Raw genomic sequence first — 24,954 nt, forward strand, 5'->3', positions numbered from 1 at the left:
TCAAAAATTTACGAAATAAAAATATTTAAATCGTTTAACCGTTTTTCAAAGCAATATTTCCGTTGGGTTCATTCCATTTTGAAAATTATGTTAATTAAAAAGTAGTTTGTTTAATGACACTGTTGTTTTTCTTTTCTTTCACACTTTGGCTCAAAATTCAATTCCTTTTTCTAACAATTTTCAACTTCTTTTTAATCAACATAATATCAAGTTTATTTGAAATTAAAATAAGAAAATATTAGAAGCTATTTAATAAAAAAATATATATCGGCAATTTAATTTTCAATATATTTCTTTGAAAATATTGTATATTTATTAAAAAGCTTCTAATATTTCGTAATATATATTTTAATAGAGCTGGAAATATTTCCGTCGCGTGAAATTATTTTTATTTATATAGAAACTTAATTTACCCCCATTTCCTTGTACCTATTTATTTCCTCACTTGATAAAAATATATATATTATGTTAGATGACAATTTTTTAAATTGAAAAACATTTTTATAAAAAATTATATCACGCGATGCAAATATTTTGTTTTTAAATTAAATTATAAAATTAATGGAGACGGTATACGCCGACCCGTTTCTCGCCCGCCGTGTGCTGTACAAACTCGCGGATTTGGTCCGTCGCTACTGGTCCGATGCACACGAGGGGTTCCTTGAAGTAACCGCAGCTCTGAAATAAAAGAAAATAAATAAATATTAAAGAACAATCAACTCCCGTTGGGGTAGGCGGAGACCTTTTTTTTTTTGTTTTGGTTTTCCCCGAAGGGTAAGGCAAAGGGAACTATGCCCATACAGGCATGTCTTACGTATTTTTTTTCTTGATGAATAATGAAATGATGAAAGGTGATGATGATGAAACCTAAGCCCCCACCCTCGGAGTAGACTCCTACTCCGAACCCCAAACGAATTAACTCAAAAGTCCGCATAAACTTTCGAGTTATAAAGCGGCTTATTGGCACGAAGCGAAAATAGATTGATACACTTTGTTTATTGAATATTCCGATATAATAACACTGTCGCGAATGTTTACCGACTAACTTATGCGATCATTAACCACAAAACACCACTTCGTATTAATTATTTAGATTATTCAGTGAAGAAAGCAACTGTCCCGTACCCGCCAAAAAGTCCGTATACAGTTTTGTCCGGCCAAGTAGTTAATGCCATCTGCGGCAAATCTACAAAAAGTCACGTCAAAAAAAAAACGGTGTTCCACTTCTTATCTAGTCTATTCGATATCACTGCTGGGTAAAGGCCTCAATGCTTATCAGAGAGATTGGCCGGAGATCGCGCAAAGTCGAGAGGAGTAGAAAAATCAAAGGTCAGTTCCACTTCCGACAAAAAATGTGGGTACTTAGTGGCAACAGGGAAACCACTGCCCTATTTTGCCCTAAAAAAATGCTGCACCGACAAGAGCGTGGCTCTTCAATTAGTGATGATGGGTACTTAGTTCATCTCGCGATGGATGTACCTCTGATTACCCCAATTGGGATATAGTTATGAGCTTGTGTTATGTTATGTAGTGTTGAAATGATATTAGGTGAAAAAAGTAGGATAAACGAGAATTCATCATCATCATCACCAGCCCATTAACGTCCCCACTGCTGGGGCACGGGCCTTCCCTATGGATGGATAGGGAGATCGGGCCTTAAACCACCACGCGGGCCCAGTGCGGATTGGTGGTTATTAACGACTGCTAATGCAGCCGGGACCAACGGCTTAACGTGCCTTCCGAAGCACGGAGGAGCTCGAGATGAAAACTTTTTTTTTTATGGTCACCCATCCTATGACCGGCCTCTGCGAAAGTTGCTTTACTTCAACAATCGCAAACCGAGCGCGTTTACCGCTGCGCCACCGAGCTCCTCAACGAGAATTACCCCACCCCAATTACTCAGAAACAAATACCCCAATTTTTTATTGGGATTATTATTAATTGTATGTCGTTTCCATATCTCGGGCCTATGGAGTCCCGGACTTACATAAACTGCCTACATACGTCCCACTGCTGGGCACAAGCCTCCCCTCAATCAACCGGAGGGGGTATGGAGCATACCACCACGCTGCTCCAATGCGGGTTGGTGGAGGTGTTTTTACGGCTAATAGCCGGGACCAACGGCTTAACGTGCCCTCCGAAGCACGGAATCATCTTACTTTTTTCGGACAATCAGGTGATTCAAGCCTGAAAAGTCCTTACCAAACAAAGGACAGTCTCACAAAATCGATTTCGACAATGTCCCCATCGTGAATCGAACCCGGACCTCCAGATCGTGAGTCTAACGCTCTAACCACTAGACCACGGAGGCTGTTAATCCCGGACTTATTATTAATTATTATTGAACGAATAAATGAATTTGAATTGTGCTATACAAATTTAGATGAATCAAAACTGAAGACATTTCATTAGTAAATATGTATAATTTTATTATAAAGCACCTATTTTATGTTAAAAACAAATTATTTTGAATTGAAATCAGGACGCGAGTCACGGCGACACTAATTCAATCTTTCTGCTTTCAGACAATTTCATTTGGGGCCACAAAACTAGGGGGACAAAACCGCTCCGCTTATGCCTATGTTCAAAGTTCAAACATTGGAAAGAGGGTTCTCTATTATTACTTTTAATTTTCACAGAATTTTATGCACATTTAAGAGCGAAAATGAATCCTTAAAAATGTTTTACAGTTCTTCTTCTATCGTGTGTGTTATGAGGTGGATTACTTTTCTCATCATCCTTGGTATCAGGGTTATTATTGAGCCGCCAAAGGCCCCTGACATGACTCATGTAACGACTACGATCTTTAGATTAGTAATTAGTAACCAAGACCAACGGCTTAACGTGCCTTCCGAAGCACGGAACATGTTACTTGTGGACAATCAGGTGATCAGCCTATAATATCCTAACCAAACTAGGGATCATAAAGTGATTTTCGTGATATGTCGCCACCGGGATTTGAACTCGGGACCTCCGGATCGTTAGCTCAACGCTCAAACCAATGGACCATGGTGGCCGTTTATCCGACCAATGACAGAATTCGTAATAATTTATTTAAATCATTATTTTTTTTGTGGAACGTAGCCTATCCCCCATTTAACTGGCAGGTAACTTGTGGATACTTTTGATACTAGGTTGATATAGATAGGTAGGATGATATATAATAATCGCTGTCAAGTAAGCGACTCTTCCCGCTGATTTCGTAGCCCCAAGTTAATTTTGGTTTATATTCATGAAAGTGTGCGCGTGATTGTTCAATAGAAACTTAGTAATTGGGATCCCGTGGAATTACACACGGGTGGGGGAGGTAACTGCGTCTAGAGAAGTTTGATAACGGGAAAATATCTAAAAAATACATTTTCCTCCAAGCTGGACTCGTCCACGAGTTCAGCTGCTTCTCTTCCCGGGCATATAGTAGAAGACAGGGGAAGAGAAATAATTTCTATGACAATCGTGTATGATGAATCGTGTAGATGTTGTTGTTATAATAGAAATTGTTGTTACAACATATATTGTTGTTACAACAGATTTTGTTGTTATAACAGATGTTATTCTTGTAACAGATATTGTTATTACAACAGATTTTGCTGTTGTAACAGACGTTATTCTTGTTACAGATATTATTGCCACACGTATTGTTTTCCGTTTGTCTGTCTTGTGTTATTCGAATTGCTTTTATATTCTATTCTGTGTACAATAAACTGTTAAATAAATAAATAAATAAAATATTGTTGTTATAACAGATGTTACTCTTCTAACATATATTGCTATTACAACAGATCTTGTTGTTACAACATAATGTTGTTATCACAGCGTGCTGGACGGGGGCGTATTGGAATGGGTGCCTAATGGAAACCCCCGTATTGTTTCCCGTAAACCGTTTGTCCGTCTTGTGTCAGTCAAATTGTTTTTATATTTGTGTACAATAAACTGTTAAAATAAATAAAATATTCTTGTTATAATAGATATTGGTGTCGTATTCGCCGGAAAGGTTACTGTCCTCCTTGTAATGTAAAAACAGGCAGAGATAGAAAGAGAGGGAGGGTGTGAGAGAGAGATAGAGAAAGGACTCACCTTCCGTGGCTTCTGTCGGTGTCTGCGCTGCATGATGCAGCAGAGGCCTCGCGTGATATCACACTCGCTGGATACGTTGCAGTCTTCGTTATATTGCTTGCGACCGGCGGATGGCGGGCGGCAGACATGCATTTCTCCTGGGGGAAGACAATACAGTTAATGAATATATAAATCTATTAAAATGAATAATTTTATTTTATTTGGGTAGCTTACAGCCTTTTTTACAAAATGAATACTTATAAATACAAACAAATGCCAATGAAAAGCTACCACAAGTGAACATAAAACATTTTAAAATGTCCATACAGACTCAGATACAGCCAGAAATTAAATTAGGTTCCTTGGTCAGCAAGGTTTTAACACTTCGAATGCTACTGGAAAATAGGTCAAAGCGAGTATCAGTATTAAGCAGTATCAGTATTAATGAAAATTAATAATTTTCATTATCATTTTATAAGTTAAATTATATCATAATAAACATATAAAACAATACTTAAAATATAAGTGCAATAATATTGTTAAAATATAGTAAGTATGATAAATACAAATTGTATCGCTGACTAATAATTAAGTATGTTGTCCTCTCTACCAGTTGCAGTGCCCTTACCGGGTCCATGTTGATACTACGTATAATACTTACTTCTATATTTTTAGAACACCACAATTTTTACGAACACATTGTCGCAATAAAACATTTCTATTCTATTCCATCATCATCATCATCTTCCTAGCCTCCGCCGACACATCACAATAATCACTTTATGATTCCTAGTTTGGTGAGGACATAACAGGCTGATCACCTGATTGTCTAAAAGTTTTTTTTGTGACTTATTGCAAATTTTTAATAGCAATTAGTTGCTTTTGACAGAGTGCAAAAAGAAAAAAAAAATAAGTAAATAAGTTATATTCATGATGCATACATGATGGGAACGGAAGGCGCTGTCTGTGAGGGCCAACATGACAGCTCCCGGGTTCAAATCCCGGTGGGAACATATCACGAAAATCACTTTGTAATCCCGAGTTTGTTTGGGACATTACAGGCTGATCACCTGATTGTCCAAAAGTAAGATGATCCGTGCTTTGGAAGGCGCGTTAAGCTGTTGGTCCTGGTTAAGTAGTAACCTACTTACTGATGTAAGTACGTAGTCGTTACATGATTCATGTCAGGGGCCTTTGGTGGTTCAATAGTAATTATGACACCAAGGTTGATGGGGTTGGTAATCCACCTCACAACCCACACGATAGAAGAAGAAGATCTCCCTAGCATTATCCCGTTTTGTTTTGTGAGAAAGGATATGTTGTTTTAGGTTTACGCGGTTATTATTATAATTATTAAAACACATAAGTAATTACGGGTTCTTACCGCGTTTAAATGAGGAATATGAGACTCCTATCCCTGTTTTGTTAGGACAGTTTCGGTTAGTTTCGGGAGTCTCATATTCCTGATTTAAACGCGGTAAGAACCCGTTATTATGTGTTTTAATTAGGAAGGTTATTGCAGGCTGAATCACCCGATTGTCCGAAAGTAAGACGATTCTGTGCTTCGGAAGGCATTGTTAACTCGTTGGTGCCAAATGGACTGTTGGTTATTCAAATTCAAAAATATCTTTATTCAGTAGGTAACATAGTTAAGTTACACTTTGAATCGTCATTTTTACATAACTATTTTACTTTGAATGTGGAATTGAAATACAGATTTGGAAAAAACATAAATTGGAATAGAGTTGTGTTCCGCGTGGTGGATGGGATCAGACTATTAACTAGATTGCGTGGGAAGAGGAGGCTAGGAGGATAAGGTGCTGACTATTACAATTAAGATGAAATACAGAATTAGTGGTTTTTGGGTAAAGGTAAGCATTTCTACTAGCAATTGCATTCTATAACAGAACGTATCGACCGTCTAAAACTACTGCAGCTTCTCACAGCCTGTGTGGCCGGGGAAAAGAAGCCACAGGGAAACCTCGGCACAGATGACCTGGTTTTTTGACCTATTACCTGGTACGACTTCCTCGCAGACCAGCCCGGCGTCACACTGGTTTTCGCGGCTGCAAATCTCTCCAAGCTTCCTGCCTGCGAATGCTGGGAGGCAACGACCACCATCCTCTGTTGACAATAAAATATTATGCTTTAACAACAGAAAGATTTTAAGATTTATTTATAAGGATTTGAAAACGATAAAACAGCTTAAATTAATTGCTAATCATACTCACAACTACGGTGTTACATTGTCGTTTTTTTAGTGTTGATTGCTATCCTATTTTTTGACATTTATTAAGTCTATTTTCACATGGACATTGCTGCATTTTTTTATGTTTTAATATTGTTGACTATGTCCCCACCGTGATTCGAACCTGGGACCTCCGGATCATGAGCCCAACGCTGGCAACAGAGGCCGTTAAAAGTGGAATTTCTGCGACTTTTCGTTTATACAGGCTGTTAGCGACATCGTAACGAATACTCAGGGGGATGATCCAGACCATGATTCTGAGTTGATATCAAGTGGAATTTTCAGTCTGAATATTCATGAACATTTTTGTTTTTTTTTTAATTATTTTTAATTCCATACTTTTGCGACGGAAAATTCCACTTGGTATCAACTCAGAATCATGGCCTCAATCACCCCTCAAAGTTTTCGTTACGATGTCACTAACACCCTGTATATTTTCATGTTAATGTAAAGTATGTAGGTGCCCAATGTGTAAATCGAGTTTTCCATTACAGAATCACAAGTAGGTAAATCTCGTAAGCATATTTCATTTCAGGAACATGAAATTATTCAGAAAGGTGATTTGCATAAAAATTCAACCGCGGAGAACACCATATTTTCGTGGATAAAAGGAAATTGGGTTGTTAAGTAGGGTAACCACGCCGATGGGATAACAGGCTTTCATTAATCAGTATCCTGAAGACGTTATGTGATAGGTGGGACTCCCCCCTTCTAAAAAGGTGGATGGAGCTTCACACCCTATAATTTGATTTTATGATCGCCCGAATAATGTCCTACTAACACTAGTTTATAAGTCGTTTGTATACTAACATTCTATGGACTTTGTCTGAAATAAACGATTTTATTAATTTATTATTTATTAATGGAAATACGACCTCCGTGGTCCAGTGGTTGAGTGTTGGGCTCAAGATCCGGAGTTCCTGGGTTCGATTCAAAATTACGTGTCCCTAGTTTGGTTAGGACATTACAAGCTGATCAACCGATTGTCCGAACGTAAGATGATCCGTGTTTCGGAAGGCACGTAAAGCCGTTGGTTGGACTGTTATTTGGTGAGACCTAATTTGATTTGTTTTTTTTTTAACTCTGTAGTTGTGCAAGCCGGTACGTGTCTGTCCGATTTGTTGCGAATAAGGTACCGGGAATGTCCCAAATTCCGTAGAACACGATGGCCACCCTAGGGACAGACAAAATGGCGCAGAAAATTAATGAAATGTCAAATTTAAAAGCTCAAAGTGGGTAGTAATTTACGGCAGGTTGTAAAAGTATAAAATGATTTATTTTATTTTACAACACAGGTAATTTTACACGAATTTTATGACTTTGATGTATATTTTGACAAAGAGATTTTCTAATGGTCGTATTTTTTGCGTATTTGCTTATGACATTTTTTTTTGACGTGACTTATTGTAGATTTGCCGCAGATGGCATTAACTACTTGGCCGGACAAATGGGGAGCGCTGAAGGCTCTCACCCGGTAGGCTTGCTTATGACAGATGGTACTCTTTTTATATAACCCTCAGTTACTGGAATCGTTACACTTGGAGTGCCCAGAGACGCGAGAGAACCAAGGCGGAGACCGCAAATGTTTCGGGTGCAGCCCTCGAGAACGAACATGGGGGACTGTGCTCCTGTCACTAGGGCCTTGGACTACATTAATGATATAGCGGAACGTAACTACGAGGTTGACTTATTTACTTGTTCGGTGGTGAAATTCACAGAACGGTCTCTAAATTATTTCAGTGGGTACTAGATGTTATGTTGTGTGTGTGTTCATACTTTGTTTTATAAAATATTTAATCGCATTTATGCATCGATATCGCATTGGGTATACCTGTAAAGATATTGTTTAAGAATTATGGAAATAAATAAATCAATAAATATATTATAACATAACATAAGCTCACGAGTATATCCTAATTTGGGTAGTCAGAGATCTGGGGGCACGGCAGGGCAAAGCGAAGCGCAAAGGCAGGCACTACCTACCTTTTCTCGAAACGTTTCGCCGATGTTTTGAACCCTCATAACCCAAGTTTGGATACATTAATCGCAAAATGAAAGTACCCACGCCTCACCGAGCTTTCTGTTATACCAACATGATAGAAAACGTGGTAGTATTGTTAAATAGATAATTGTTTATAGCTTATTGTATGAATGTAAATACCGACCACTAAACAAATGTTATGCTTAAGTTGCTAACATTGCGTTGTTAACATTTGTTTAATGGTCAGTAGTTGTTTAACATAACAATTGAATCACCCCGGTCACCGGTAAGAGTTGAATCACCCCGATCATCGGTAACAATTGAGTCACCGCGGTCACCGCTAATAGTTGAATCACCCCGGTCTACGGTAACAATTGAATCACCCTGATCACCGCTAATAGTTGAATCACCCCGGTCTACGGTAACAATTGAATAACCACGGTAACAATTGAATCACCCTGATCACCGGTTAGAGTTGAATCACCCCGGTCTCCGGTAATAGTTGAATCACCCTGGTCTTCGGTTACCCTTGAATCACCCCGGTCTCGGGTAGCAGTTGAATGAGAGTCAATAATGTTAAAATAATATCAAGTGAAATTTTCCGTTGTAAAACTCATGAAAATAGAAGTGTTTTTTAAAATTATTTTCAGTTCTTTGTGTTACAAATTTAAACTCAGAAACATGAGCTGTATCATCTGAGAGGGCTCAGTTTTCGGTACGGTATCAGTAACACCCTGTAGACTGTACCAATTGACAACATTTCATTTTTACTAAGGTGCCTTTAATCGAAAACCATTTCGAGATATTTCTATGATTTACACAAAACACATTTTTTCAGATTTTTTAATTCAGTAATAATAGAAATATATTGAAAAATCCACGAGGTCAGAAGAGGAAGGCATAATAAGTTCAGACCTTTACATAAAAATTATAAAAAAAGTAAATGTCATACATAACATGACACTTTGTTTGCGACTTGTTTTAAATACGCATGCAAAGGTACATTACATTATACTGCCTTCATTCTATCAATGGCAGAATCCAATTTTCAAAAAATATTTTTTGTAACTTCTAGTGGAAAAATCTTGAAAAGAAAAAATACGTGTCTTCTATTTAAATAAGTACTTTCGAAATAGCACAAAAAAACCACGGCTTAAAAATTTGAAATGTTGTCAATTATACAGAGTGGCGCGACGGACTATGTACTTAAGACGTCCGTCTACAAAAAGCGTAAATATTTAATCATTTAAAAGCAGGTTGGTAATAAGTAATGAAGTAAGAAATATTATCACATACTTATAACCACGCTCGTATCTCTAAGGGGTGAGCAGAGGTGAATATAATATGCACTGTTTTACTTAGAATAAGATCTTTAACTTTATGTTCTTGCAAAGAAATGATTGATTATGATTATGATTAATGCTGTCTGTAAAAGTTTAACATGTATTGCTGTATGTGTCATCATCATCATCAATTTAAGAGCCACGCTCTTGTCGGTGCAGCATTTTCCATGCTACTTTTTTAGGGGGTGCTTCTATGCTGTTCTGGGAGCAAATAAAAAACATAGAACACGTTCAGCTGCTTGTCTTCCCGGGCATGTCGTAAAAACCGACAGAGGGATTGTGTCCTCTAACATGGTGGACTAATGTTATGGGCGATAGGCTGATTCCTTATCACCATAAGGTTCATCATATCCAGCTTACGACATCGTATCAACAGTGGCTGCATGGCTCTGCCCACCCCGTTAGGGATTACGGGCGTGAGTTTATGTATGTATGTATGTATGTACTTTTTTAGGGAAAAATAGGGCAGTGGTTTCCCTCTTGCCTTCATCATCATCATCATCAGCCCATTAACGTCCCCACTGCTGGAGCACGGGCCTTCCCTTTGGATGGATAGGGAGATCGGGCCTTAAACCATCACGCGGGCCCAGTGCGGATTGATGGTTATTAACGACTGCTAATGCAGCCGGGACCAACGGCTTAACGTGCCTTCCGAAGCACGGAGGAGCTGGAGATGATTTTTTTGTGGTCACCCATTCTATGACCGGCCTTTGCCGAAGTTGCTTAAGTTCAACAATCGCACACCGAGCGCGTTTACCGCTGCGGCACCGAGCTCCTCATGTGTACCTAAATAAATATAAATTGCTAAACCTTAAAACTAGGCTGAGTAATTAAATCATTATCCTAAATTAACATAGTTCAAAGCTTTGTAATTTGTGTAATTATTCTCCAGTCGAGTTTGCAAGTTTTCCTTTGTTCTTGATTGCAGGCAACGGCTCATTTAATATACAGTTTTAGCTAAATTTTAGCCGTATTTAAGTTTTGTGGTTTTTAGTTGGCTTGACTAAGAGATAGTCACTTTTTTCATTATTTTCATTTCAATACTTTTGCGACGGAAAATTCCACTTGATATCAGCATGGAACGGAAAATAATAAAAAAACTAAAATTTTCGTGAGTTTTCCGACAGGAATATCCATCATTATCAGCCGTACGACGCCCACTGCTGGGCATAGGCCTCCCCCAGGGATCTTCACGACAATCGGTCCTGCGCTGCCCGCATCCAGCGGCTTCCTGCAACCTTATTTATTTATTTGTACACAATAAAACAGATACAAGAAACATACAAAGAAAACAGATACCCTTCACCAGATCGTCGGTCCACCTTGTAGCGGGCCTACCCACTGAGCGTCGTCCGACACGTGGTCACCATTCGAGAACCTTTCCGCCCCAGCGGCCATCGGTTCTCCTCGCTAGGTGTACTGCCCACTGCCACTTCAGCTTGGCAATTCTCCGAGCTATGTAGGTGACTTTAGTTCTCCTGCGGGTCTCCTCATTTTTGAATCGATCGAGCAGGGAAATACCGAGCATAGCTCTCTCCATTGCCCGCTGAGCGACACAGGAATATCCACTTGATATCAACTCAAAATCGTGGTCTGAATCATCCCCATCAGTATTTGTTACGATGTCACTAACACCCTGTTATAATTTGTAAATAGGCACTAAGTATTTGAATTTGCATGCACCATCTGCTGCTTAAGACAAGCCTGGATCCTGGATCATCATCATCAGCCCATTACTGTCCCCACCGCTGGGGCACGGGCCTTCCCTATGGATGGATAGGGAGATCGGGCCTTAAACCATCACGCGGGCCCAGTGCGGATTGATGGTTATTAACGACTGCTAATGCAGCCGGGACCAACGGCTTAACGTGCCTTCCGAAACACGGAGGAGCTCGAGATGAAAACTTTTTTTCTGTGGTCACCCATCCTATGACCGGCCTTTGCCGAAGTTGCTTAACTTCAACAATCTGCTGCTGCTGCTGCGCCACCGAGCTCCTCCGGATCGTGGATAAACACACTCAAATATTTTTATAAAAAAAATAAGTTTCTTTTGTCTGTGCTATCACGTACAAAAAAATTAAAACTACCCCTTAATGCTCAAGTGTGCGCGCGCCATTAGATACCAGTGCTTCACGCTCCTTTAACCACTTTCTTTACTTAGTCCAAAACTTAAAGCATTCTCGAGGTTTTCACAGACAATTTCGCTAATGCATCGCAATAAAACTCCTATGTTTATTGCGTCTGGGTCGCTTTTTACGTGGCAAATAAACGTTAGTTAGTTTAAGGGGATGAAGTGTGAGATTGACGACATTTTAAGGGCGTTAGAAAGAGACAGAGTTACGCTTGCGTCTTACAATAAAGAATAATACTACGTATAGATAGTCTCCGTGGTCTAACAGCCACCGTGGTCTAGTGGTTAGAGCGTTAGGCTCACGATCTGGAGGTCCGGGTTCCGTGCTTCGGAGGGCACGTTAAGCCGTTGGTCACGGCTATTAGCCGTAAAAACACCTCCACCAATCCGCATTGGAGCAGCGTGGTGGAGTATGCTCCTTACCCCCTCCTGTTGATTGAGGGGAGGCCTGTGCCCAGCAGTGGGACGTATATAGGCTGTTTATGTATGTAAGTAGAGAACGGTAACTCTCCGCCCCGGACCGATCCGTATCAGCCCCCGACCCTCGGTTTTACTTTAGTCCTCAAACATATGGGCATCAGACGTCACACACACAGATGCGCGTGTACGATAACGTCAATGTGTGGTGTCTGTGTAAAACAAGGTTGCTTCTATGAAGTGTAACGTGTGTGAAGTGTGTACTAAAACCTTGGTTTCCTTTCGACGTCAACAAATGGAAGGTTTATAGAGACCTATTTCAGTCCTTAATTTTCCTTAAAAAGTTCTTTTTTAGTGCAATCACTAACACAGTTGGCTTGACAATTTTGAAGAACGCTTGATTATACATAGATAGATCGAAATTCGAAATAGAATAATTTCGAATGGACAGGAGGACAGCCTCCGTGGTCTAGTGGTTAGAGCGTTAGGCTCACGATCTGGAGGTTCGGGTTCGATTCCCGTGGGGACATTGTCGAAATCACTTTGTGAGACTGTCCTTTGTTTGGTAAGGACTTTTCAGGCTTGAATCACCTGATTGTCCGAAAAAGTAAGATGATTCCGTGCTTCGGAGGGCACGTTAAGCCGTTGGTCCCGGCTATTAGCCGTAAAAAACACCTCCACCAACCCGCAGTGGAGTAGCGTGGTGGAGTATGCTCCATACCCCCTCCGGTTGATTGAGGGGAGGCCTGTGCCCAGCAGTGGGACGTATATAGGCAGTTTATTATTATGATAGGACAGGAGGAGGACCCGGTGGTGTAGTGGTTAACACGCTCGTCCCGGCTTGACAAGAGCTGCGGGTTCAAGTCCCGTCCGAGTCAGAATTTTTCGATTTAATTTTTTTTGTGAGTTACCTTAAGCTTGCTTAAGGCAAATCCCTTTTTCTCAACATTTTGCTGAGTTGACGTCCCTTTTTAGAAATAAGGTTTAATTATTACGTTCACTCCTACTGTGTACCTACTAAATAAATGATTTCCATTCTATTCTATTCTAAAAACCAAAAATATTTTAAAAGTAGTGATATAGTCACATATAACATAACATAAACAGCCTATATACGTCCCACTGCTGGGGACACCTTCCCTCACCGGAGAGGGTATGGAGCATACTCCACCACGCTGCTCCAACGCGGGTTGGTGGAGGTGTTTTTACGGCTAATAGGGGACCAACGGCTTCACGTGCCCTCCGAACCACGGAATATCACATTAAAACACACACACTTCAGCACTTTAACCATCCATTTTTTTTTATATTTCGTACGACAACATTGGACGCCTAAAAGCAAAACAGGCTGCACCCTAGCAAATGAATTAATAATTATGAATCACCTCGACCTAAATTGCGGCCTCACAATCCAACTATCACAAACCGAAATTTGCCCGTAACTTCTAACACATCGGTGAAAACCCACGGAAACCCACATTCCCGAGAAATGCATTTTCGGAGGTATGTGACCTAACCTGTATTGGGCTGGTTTCCCCTTCGCGGGTTGGAAGGTCGGACAGGCAGTCACTTCTGTAAAAAACCGGACCTGTCATATATTCAGGTTAGGTAAGCAGACCCTGTGAAAAGCGGGATAATGCAGACCATTTAAATCACCACCACCATACTATTACCATTTCTTTTTTGCCAATTGTTTTTCTATTTTTTCAACCACTGGACCACGGAGGCAAAATTCATGTTTTTTTGGTGTTTGTTTTTTTTTTTAAGTTATTTTCCGTTCCATACTTTTGCGACGGAAAATTCCACTTGATAACTATGTACTTACTCAGAAAAATGGTCTGAATCATCCCCCTCTGTATTCGTTACGATGTCACTAACACCCTGTATACTGTATAGTCAGTTTATGTTATTTATACTTATTTATGACTCTGTGCACTACATAAATAAAGTGACTAACATATAGTTATGAAAATTGGTAAAATATATTACTTTAATAATCGCTTTGAAGTTTGGAACGGAACAGGTGGAAAATTTCATTAATTATAGTGCCGACGTTAGGTAAGTATACAAAATTAAATTACGACCTTTCGGTAACTACGTTGTTTCAACCACATTTATACAGGGTGTTAGTGACATCGCAACGAAAACTTTGAGGGATGATTCAGACCATGATTTCGAGTTGATATCAAGTGGAATTTTTTGTCGCAAAACCATGGAAGTGAAAAAAAAAAAAACACTAAGGTTTGCATGAATTTTCCCCTCAGCATTCGTTACGGTGTCACTAACACCCATGCCTACTTGTATGGCTACCTTGTACGGGGTGTAAGTGACGTCATAACGAAAACTGAGGGGGATGATTCAGCTCATTATTCTGAGATAATATCAAGTGGAATTTTCCATCGCAAAAGTACAGAATTGAGAGGAGAGAGGCCCCAACGAGATATGAATTCGTGATCTCCTGTTTACCAAACAGTTAGACATTGGCCCCGATTCCTGCAGACACCTAATTTTATTTTAAATTATACCCGTCATTTTCTTATCCGCCGAAAAGGAAAGGGACGGATGATTGTCAACAAGTATAATTTTAAAACGAATGAATAACCCGGGCGAATAAAATAGGCATCTCGCTAGTATGTAACCCGTTTCACGTGTAGTGTACTTAACTCTGTCGGGTTATTGGCCGATGTTAAATTTTTAGACGGTTGTTTTAGATTTCTGCTTAAAATTGACATGCATAAATATATATATATTTATTGTTTATGAATAAATTATGAATTATTATTATTATGCATTCTATAAATTTTATGCCTGTCGATTACCCGTCCCTTTCATTTTCAACGGATAAGAAAATGACAGGTATAACTTAAAATAAAATTAGATGGCGTCTGCAGGAATTCCACTATGTCTGCCTAAGACAAACTATTTTCTCATACTTTTATGACGCGGGTTTTGCGCTCACTTGGCCCTTCAAACTATTTTCTTCTATTCCGTAATAATATTAGCGTTTCCGTCATTCTATAAGTATAATCAGGAACTTTAAAACCAATCTTGGATTTTTTAGCGTTGTACCTAGAATGTGTCGTGAACATAATAACTTTTATAAGGAATCCAAAGTCGATTTGCTATCCTGTTCCTTACCTAAGTTTAAAAAAATATTAAATAATTTTGTGAATGTTCGTTTGGCCGAGTGATCTTTAAGTGATGTTTTATTCTTTTTAAGATTTATTTCTCTGTTGTTTCTTTATTTTATGTAGATTGTCGTCCTTTGTAGCGTTAATAAAGTAGCATGTTGTGTTTGCCTATAATTGGACGAGCACTAGTCCAGTATTTGTAAATAGGTTAAGTTACATGTAAAAGTGTTTTTGTCTGTTGGCAAACCTAATAAATAAATAAATAAATAAATACAAGTTACACATAATAGCCCTTTTATTTCAGTACTTAACAAATGTATGCAAAAACCTTGGAATATGCATAAGGTTATTTTTTGCGCATTTCCACGGAAAGTAAACGTTTTCAACTAAGTACTTTGAATTCTATTGTTAGGCACTGTTCAAGTGTTCACGTTATGTTTGTATGGAGTTGTAATTATTGTTTTTATAATTTAAATATAACTATAGGTGTAAGTTTCTTTTGTATAATGGTATACATTCGTCATTCCAATATACACATACAGAAATCAGAAATCAAAACCATTGATTCAACGTAATTATCATGGATAAACTTGTTGAAGGTCAATGTAACATTTATGAATTTGCGTCATCTCTTTAAGAAACTGCAACAGCAACACATCTTTTTAATTCAGTGTAGGTATGCATTACCGTCCGAATATACACATATATTATTAAACATACATACTGTTAGATAGAAAAGAATCATTCCACTTAAACTCGACTGATACATCACTAGTGTTAGGCTGAATAGTTCGTTGACAGTTATAAGACATTTTTCTATAAATGGCAACACAAGAATGGGGTTGTCAAATCCGGACGGATTGATACACGCTCTCTTGCGTTGGGGACCTTGTCGACATCGGACGTGTTTACCAAGTTAAGTGTTATTTTCTTGATACCAGAATAAATATGTGTGATTACTGTTCTTCCGTGTTTTACTACACTATGCTATTGAACGTCACAACACTATCTGACGTGTGACAGATTTAATTCTTACCGCGCATTGAGACTATTGTAAAAAGTTATCTTTATTGAAATACAGTGTTTTAGTGATATTTAAGGGTCAATTAAATTAGTGACGGTACTGAAAAGTATCGAAGGACGCAATATACGATCCCGACGACCCGATTACTGTAGCCATAGAGGCGGCCAATCAGCTCGCGACACTAAATGTGGGATAATGAAATAACTCGGATATTTTTTAAATATCTTTACTCCTTTTTATACACACACACCCTATATTATAGGCCGACCCGAAATCCTCCCTCCAGTCCGACATCGCACCAAAGACTCTCCTTTCTTACTTTTAAAAACTCACCACGCCCCATTCATTAACCATCCCCCTTTCATACCATAAACAATCAAATTCCCATTCATTATCCTTACATAGCATTCTTACTTTCCTATAAAAATACTTCAAACCCCCGATACCGACCCCGCCGGCCTAGTCGACGATTTCCCTCATTCAGCGCTTATCGCTATCAATCCACTAAGGTCGATTAATTCCTTCAAATATAATACTCTCACACGCTTTGAGCCGAGGTTCGTACGCAACTGGACAACCTCAGGCCTGGTGTCTATAATTTTGTGCCGGGTAAAAGCCCTTAGCGCTCTCCATTTGTCCGGCCCAGTAGTTAATGCCATTAGCAGCATATTTAATGCACGCCAAAAAAATGCTATCTATTGGTAACACTACTCAGTCAATGTTGCGAATTCCTATGTAATCTCAGGGCTCCCCATTTGTCCGGCCATGTAATGAATGCCACTCACCAGTATCCAAACAGAGCAGTCCTCGGCAGCAGTCACCGTTGGTAGCGCAGGGGGCGGAGTAGCAGTGAGCTGGTTCGTCGATCACGTCGTCAATGCGGTTGCCTTCAAGAGCCTCGGCGTATACCTCCTCTGGCTCCACCTGATGAGGACCATTAGGAGTTAGCTGATGGCAAGAATATTGATAGATTTGTTTAATAGCTATCGCTACCCATCATCATCCCCCTAGAATCATCCCGAATTTTACAAAGTCCGCTTACCTAACCTGAAGATTTGACAGGTCCGGTTTTTACAGAAGCAACTGCCTGTCTGTCTGACCCTAAAACCCGGGAAGGGAAAATTCGTAACATTATTCTGCCTTGTCTTCTTCTTTGCGAGTCGATGGCGATCGAAGCTAAATTTTTGCTGACCAATAATTGGCCACGCTTACGGCATTCTGCCTTGTATCGAGTGGGTTGTGAGGTGAAATACTAACCTCATCAACCCTGGTCTCAGGGTTACTGTTAAGTACTCATTTAGATCAGTAAGTAGTAACCGGAAACAACGACTTAACGTGCCTTCCCGAGCACGGATCATTATACTTTCAGACAATCAGGTGATCAGCCTGTAATGTCCTAACCAAACCAGGGATCACAATGTGATTTTTGTGATATGTCCCCACCGGGATTTAAACCCGGGACCTACGGATCGTGAGCCCAATTCTCAAGCCACTGGACCACGGAGGCCGTGCGTTTTTAGCATTAAACCTTTCCTATGTTTAACTTGACCTCTTCCAGGTTATTCTTGGAGAGGTCAAAGTTGGACCTACGGTCACGAGCATTAATATGTATACACTTTGGTACCATGTCACATTAACTTTTTTGACAAATTGAACTGTAAGTCTCACTAAATGTCAAATATGTTAGTGCGACAGAGTCCTAAAGTGGGTACATTATATTGCTCATGACTGCACACCGATCACGCGCATCGATCATATCTGCTGACCGCAAATAACGATATAACGTCTGAGATATGACGTCGTATGGAAATGACGTTACATGGTAATGACGTCATCGAGAAATGACGTTGAAATCCGGCCAAGTGCAAGTCGGAATCGCACGCGATTGGTTCTTATTTTAGACAGCTCCCTTAGTCCCTTAAGGTCTACAGTCATGAGATATAATGTACCCACTTTAGGACTCTGTTCATATTTTACATTTAGTGAGACTTAAGTCAAAAAAGTTAATGTGACATGGTACCAAAGTGTATACATATTAATGCTCGTGACTGTACCATTATGTTTGGGAGCCAGCCATTATGCTTAAATGTTAATAAAATTTTAATTCAAGAAGGACTTTCCAGGGTACGTCCCTCAAAAACGTACTCCACCTCCACCAACCCGCATTGGAGCAGTGTGGTGGAGTATGCTCCATACCCCCTCCAGTTGATTGAGGGGCCTGTGCCCAGCAGTGGGACGTATATAGGCTGTTTATGTTATGTTATGTTATGTTATAGCGGTAATAAAAATATATCATCTGTGAAAATTTCAATTGTCTGACTATTACGGTTCGTGAGATACAGCCTGGTGACAGACGGACGGACGGACTTAATAATAATCTCCAGTATCCCGGTCCACTAACCACCAACCCAATAGCCCAGTTCCCTTTGTTCCCATAATCTGCAATAGTCCTACACGAACCGGGGATTGTCTTTGGGTGCACTCCCATAGTGCATACAGGGATAATCGCCGGTTGGTGTCACACCACATTTAGATTAAACTGTCTTAAGGGGCCTCTACGTGTTGGCTTCGGCCCCACGCACGCCTTCCAAAAGTCCGGGCCTCCATAGGACCGAGATATGAAAAAGACATACAAATAATAATAATAAAAAAAAACTTTATTTCGGACATTTGTACATCCATAGTGGTCTTAGTAGTAGTAGTTCCGTTTGTAACCCTTGCGGACGGAACCCTAAAAATGGATAGGATCGACGGTTAAAATAAATTATTGGACGAGCATATTATGGGTGTGACCTGGTATTAAAGGTCAGGGTAGGGTTTTGTAATTATTATTAAAAGCCGTTGGCTTCTATGCTGGATTAAGAGCAAATAAAAACATAAAATGTACTGTCCCTACGACAAGCGTCCAAGTAGTCGCGCCATCTCTTTTGTGGTCTACCACGTCTGTACCGTCATTTAGAGGTACCTCTACCTAACGGTACCTCTAAGTAAGTTGTGTTAATTTATGTTATACCGAATAAATATTTTTTCTTTCTTTTCTTTCTTTTCTTTCTTTTCTTTCTTTTCTTTCTTTTCTTTCTTTTCTTTCTTTTCTTTCTTTTCTTTCTTTTCTTTCTTTTCTTTCTTTTCTTTCTTTTCTTTCTTTTCTTTCTTTTCTTTCTTTTCTTTCTTTTCTTTCTTTTCTTTCTTTTCTTTCTTTTCTTTCTTTTCTTTCTTTTCTTTCTTTTCTTTCTTTTCTTTCTTTTCTTTCTTTTCTTTCTTTTCTTTCTTTTCTTTCTTTTCTTTCTTTTCTTTAAAAATGGAAAGAGGAAGGGCCTTTACCCAGCAGAGGGATCTTATTATTTTATTTATTTATTTATTTATACATAATGAAACAGTAGAACTAAAAGTAGCGCCGGTCACTCAGAAATTGAGGAGCAACAGGTTAGCATGTAATGAGCATGTGATTAGGAGGGATGAAAGGCATATAACGAGGAAAGTTATGAGTGTGAATGTGGATAGATATAGGGGTAGGGGACGACCCAATAAAGTGTGGATGGATGGATATGTGTGTGAAAAGTGTGAGTACTTACTGAGATAACGACTGACTGAGATGAATGGAAAAGGAATACACGTTGTGCCGACGTTTTTTTTATTTTTTATTTTTATGTTTGTTATGTTTTTTATTATTTTTTTGTTGTGGTTTTGCCGCAGGTGGCATTAACTACTTGGCCGGACAAATGGGGAGCGCTGAAGGCTCTCACCCGGTACCACGTTTAAGACAACAGGCCTGAGGGTGCCCAGTTGGGCGCGAACCTCGGCTCAGGGCGTCGTCTGAGAGGAAAAATATGTTGTGCCGTCCACACTTATACGTAGTGTGGGATAAGGACAGGAGAATGATGATTATTGGTGTTGGCAGCAATGTGTACGTACTTGTCCGTAGGGGTAGTGGCGGTATGGCCCGCGACCGTACCCCAGGTTGGCCAACATGTCAGAGCTGAACCGGTTGAAGAGCCCGCCCCACGCATGCGCCGACGCCAGGCATGTCAGCACCACGATCGCGCTTAGGGCCATGTTTAAGCTGTGGACGAAGTTTGAAATAAGAATTCCGTAGAATTTTTATTAGTTAGGTTTACGGCCGGGATCAAAGCTTAACAATACAATAGAATAGAATAGTTTATTTGCCACAAAACAGTACAATAAGATTTTGTTACAATTTTATGACCAGTGTTTTCAGCTTACACGCAAGCAAGCAAAAATCAATATGTCAATTAAAATTAAATAAAAAAATATTAAATTAAACAAAAATAAATTATTAAAATAAAATTAAGTAATTAAATAAAAATGTTAAATTTAACAATAAAAAAGTTAAAAATACAATACAAAAACTTTTTTTGCACTTAAATAGACCAATATATAAATTAACGGGTTATTACCCGCCAGAATTAAGTTGACAGCACACGTCAACAGGTTGCACGAGATGCCCATTTTATTCACCCGGGTTGTTCATACATTTTACAGATAAAAGTTGTCAATCTTTCGTCCCTTTCCTTTTAGGTGGATAAGAAAATGACGGGTATAACTTAAAATAAAATTAGGAGGTGTCTGCAGGAATCGCGGCCATTATGTGTACTGTTGGTATAGTTACTTATTTAAATAAATAAATAATTCAAAATAACAGTACCTATATATAATACTATAATTATATTCAAATATAATAAAATATATCTACGAGATATCGGATATCGGATGATCCGGGATAATCCGGGATCGGACGAACTTCAGCCAAACAACCAATAATACAAATAGATTGCAATAATTCCGAAACGGAAATCCGGTATTTGATTTACCCGATATTTTCGAGATTTTTTTTTTATGTAAGTGTAGTTATGCATACGGGATGAGCAGAGACTATGGAATTCCATTTATTTATTTATTACTTGGAAAACAAACAGCTTACAAAACAAATCAATATCCATCCCGCATCCAAATTGTAAATGTTTGTTTCCTTTTGTTGGTTGCCTGGAAGAAATTGCTCTAGAGCAATAAGGCCGCTCAAATTGTACTGTTCATCATCATCATCTTCTTCCCTATGGATGGATAGGGAGATCGGGCCTTAAACCATCACGCGGGCCCAGTGCGGATTGATGGTTATTAACGACTTCTAATGCAGCCGGGACCAACGGCTTAACGTGCCTTCCGAAGCACGGAGGAGCTCGAGATGAAACTTTTTTTTTTGTGGTCACCCATCCTATGAGCGGCCTTTGCGAAAGTTGGTTAACTTCAACAATTATTTATTTATAAATTATTAATTATTTATATATTGGTAAGTTGTACTTAGTTTGCATTCGCGTTTTTTTTCTTCATATTATTATTTCCTTGCCTTATGGTTGTTTGGAAGAAATCGCTTCAAGCGATAAGGCTGCCATTTGCCGTGTACCTAGTTAAGTCTCTTTTGTAACTATTTTCTTTTATTGCAATAAAGTATATTTGTATTTATCTCTGCCTACCCTAAAGGTTATGTAAAAACATACATCACAAAAGTATGGCTAACTAAAATAAAATACTATTTGAAAAAAGAAAACAACTGAAAATCACCTTTAAGTTCTCAATATCAAATTACATTACTTTTTATAAAAATAATTGTCTTTAATTTAAGTATAAATCTTTAATTTAATTAAAAATACATAAATACATTCTATTCAATTACTAGTACTTATAAAAATATACACATTATTAAAAACAATTTTAAAATAATAATAATTATCTATAAATAAATAAAAAAAACACTTTATTCCATCTGTAAAAGTATTTCTAAAATAAAATGCCAATTAAAGGTTAGTTCTAAAAACCCCTTAAAATGTTCCTAAAATTCTCAACTCCATTCATCGCATTACATTGACCACGCGGTCAATAAAATATATTTAAGTAAATATTATATAAAAATATTTTATAAATTCTAAAAGGGCCGATTTCTTAATAGTCCGATAGCGAATAAAATGTTCCAAATTTGAATATTTTCAAATAAAATTGTGGTAAGTATTCCATTCTGAAATAACAGACTAGTTCCAACTAGTAAATTCAGTTACTTTTTACTAAACGTCAAAACACGAAATTACTATGGAATTTATATGAAAAAGCACACTGTGACGTCATAGAAAAACGTTAAAAAATGTCGGACTTATTATTGCGTTTTCTTGATTCGTAAATAAGTTAAATAGAAAAAAAGAAAAAGTTTTTCATTAGTTTAAGATCTGTCTTTATTTAGTTAATTAGATTTTTAAAATTTATCTTGAACTTGGTACACGACCCAATTCGTTTGTTGAAAAACCAGCCCTAATGCCCAAGTAAAATAAAATGCTTTTTAAAGGTGATTCCTACTCACCGCCACATGGTCCTTCTGCCACCGTGGTCCGTCCTCGACTGACTTCGTCGACGATCCATACGCAGGGTCCCATTGCGCATGGATCGGTAAAAAGGGGTGGGGGTGCATGGGAGGGATGGGGCGTGCGATCGCAGCGATTTTGCGGTTGCGATTTTGCGACTTTTTTCGTGTTCGTAGAATGTTGTCTCGAAGAAATTGCTACGTTAGCAATAAGATCGGCTATTGTGCCCATTTGTTTTATGTGATTGTTTATGTAATGTTCTTTCGTGTGCACAAAAGAGTTATTGTATTGTAGAAGGAGGATTCGTTTTTTGTAGCAGTGTGGTCAAGTCCAAAATCCGTGATACGAGTAACTGTGTTAGATGTTGAAATTAAAAATCTTTTAATCACTTCCACCAACCCGCAGTGGAGCAGCGTGATGGAGTTATGCTACGAAGGCGCTATGAAGAGAGTGATGCTGTGTTATGCATATGTTATACAGGGTGTTAGTGACATCGTAACGAATACTGAGGAGGACGATTCAGACTATGATTCTGAGTTGATATCAAGTGGAATTTTCCGTCACAAAATTCATGTTTTATTGCGTTTTTTTTTAATTATTTTTATTTCTATACACTTGCAGTGGAAAATTCCACTTGATAAAGCGATAAAGCCAACGTTACTAACACCCCGTATAAATACGTATGGGTGTTAGTGACTCTGAGTTGATATCAAGTGGAAATTTCTGTCGGAAAATCCAAGTAAATGTTACTGTTTTTAATTATTTTCTGTTCCACTTGATGTCAACTCAGAATCATGGTCTGAATGATCCCTCAAAGTTTTCGTTACAATTTCACTAACACCCTGTATGTCTTTTAATTAACTTCACAAAAAGGAGGAGAGGTTCTCAATTCGACTGTAAGTATGTATAACATTTGTTTATTTTTTTTATATAAATTCTCAACACCAAAATTTAAAAATTTAGTAGAATATATTATAGATTTAATTATTTTTTAGATAAAATGATAAACTTTTTCATATTATACCTACCTAAAGTTTTTTTATTTATATTTTTTTTTATGTACTTATGTTCACCAATATTTCCGACAATTATAGACGGATTTTAAAACCTTACTCTTAACGACTTTTCAGACGATACCAAAGACAATTAGCCGCACATACCGACGTTCCTAATGGACGCACCTTTACATATTGAGTGGGCAGAAGGTATCTATTCACCGGAAGCTTGTAATTACGTATCAAAATAGTTCGCTCTATGCTATTAGATGGAAAATTCTATTTTCTGATGGAAAAATACTAAGGTATTCTAGGTACTTGATTGTCCGAAAGTAAAATATACACATTACACACATTAGAATAGAAATCATTTATTTTACATATAAGTAGGTATTGGTACACAGTAGGAGTGAACATAGTAATTAAACCTTATTTCTAAAAAGGGACGTCAGCTCAGCAATATGTTGTGCATGACACTCCGACATTAGATAACTGAGAGTGAAACGAACTCAACAGTATAAAATAATATTTTTAAATAAATAAAAAAAATATAAAAAAAATATTAATATTAAATTATATTTAATAATTAATTAATATCTTTCAAAATTAAATTATATTAATTAATTGGAATTATATTATTTACTTATTTTATTTATTTTGAATGTGAATGTTGGTACTGATTAAGTCGGTGGTGGATTTTTTTATTATTATTATTGTACGTACGTACGTAAACAGCCTATATACGTCCCACTGCTGGGCACAGGCCCAGCAGTATTATTATTAGGATTATTATTGTATCTGAATAAATATTATTTTTAATTATTTAATTATATATTTAATTTTATTTTTGTTTTTGTTTCATATTTTTTGTTCTGTAACTGTTTTGTTTATGGTGTATATTGTAAATAGTCGACTTCACCTACCTACTTCGTTTAGCAAAGCAACACATACTTGTTACGACGTGCACAATCAGAAAGTATTAGGTATTTTATTCAACAGTATTATGTTGCATGTAAATAATCTTTAGGTATACTTTTAAGATTCAGAATGTAACCTTAAAATGTACCCAATTTTTTTTCAAATAAACTGATTTTTTTTTAGATGATCCGTGCTTCTTACTGATGTAAGTAAGTAGTCGTTACATGAGCCATGTCAGGGACCTTTGGCGGTTCAATAGTAACCCTGACACCAGGGTTGATGAAGTTGCTACTTCACCTCACAACCCACACGATATAAGAAGAAGAAGACCGGCAATTTTATACGAAA

The 24,954-nt window shown here is 38.1% G+C and overlaps 1 protein-coding gene across 1 annotated transcript; it reads right to left on the reverse strand.

The window, feature by feature from the left end:
• Positions 1–44: 44 nt before the first annotated feature.
• Positions 45–22,738, reverse strand: LOC126378518 (ITG-like peptide). Its single transcript, XM_050026930.1, has 6 exons — positions 22,693–22,738; positions 20,241–20,388; positions 17,114–17,252; positions 6,070–6,177; positions 4,075–4,211; positions 45–678 (listed from the first exon to the last, which is right to left on the reverse strand). The coding sequence occupies exons 1-6, from the start codon at positions 22,698–22,700 to the stop codon at positions 559–561; spliced, it is 660 nt and encodes a 219-aa protein (XP_049882887.1). The 5' UTR covers positions 22,701–22,738; the 3' UTR covers positions 45–558.
• Between the last annotated feature and the right edge of the window lie 2,216 nt (positions 22,739–24,954).

The sequence above is a fragment of the Pectinophora gossypiella genome, chromosome 26 (genome assembly GCF_024362695.1).
Source record: "Pectinophora gossypiella chromosome 26, ilPecGoss1.1, whole genome shotgun sequence".
Taxonomy (NCBI): Eukaryota; Metazoa; Arthropoda; class Insecta; order Lepidoptera; family Gelechiidae; genus Pectinophora; species Pectinophora gossypiella.

What these genes read in the sequence shown, in the direction of transcription:
- LOC126378518 (XM_050026930.1), bottom strand. An exon ending in ACTGCTCTGTTTGGATACTG is followed by an intron (nt 6,178 to 17,113) that starts GTGAGTGGCATT and finishes TATTGTCAACAG; the next exon opens with AGGATGGTGGTCGTTGCCTC. An exon ending in ACCGACAGAAGCCACGGAAG is followed by an intron (nt 679 to 4,074) that starts GTGAGTCCTTTC and finishes CTTTTATTTCAG; the next exon opens with AGCTGCGGTTACTTCAAGGA.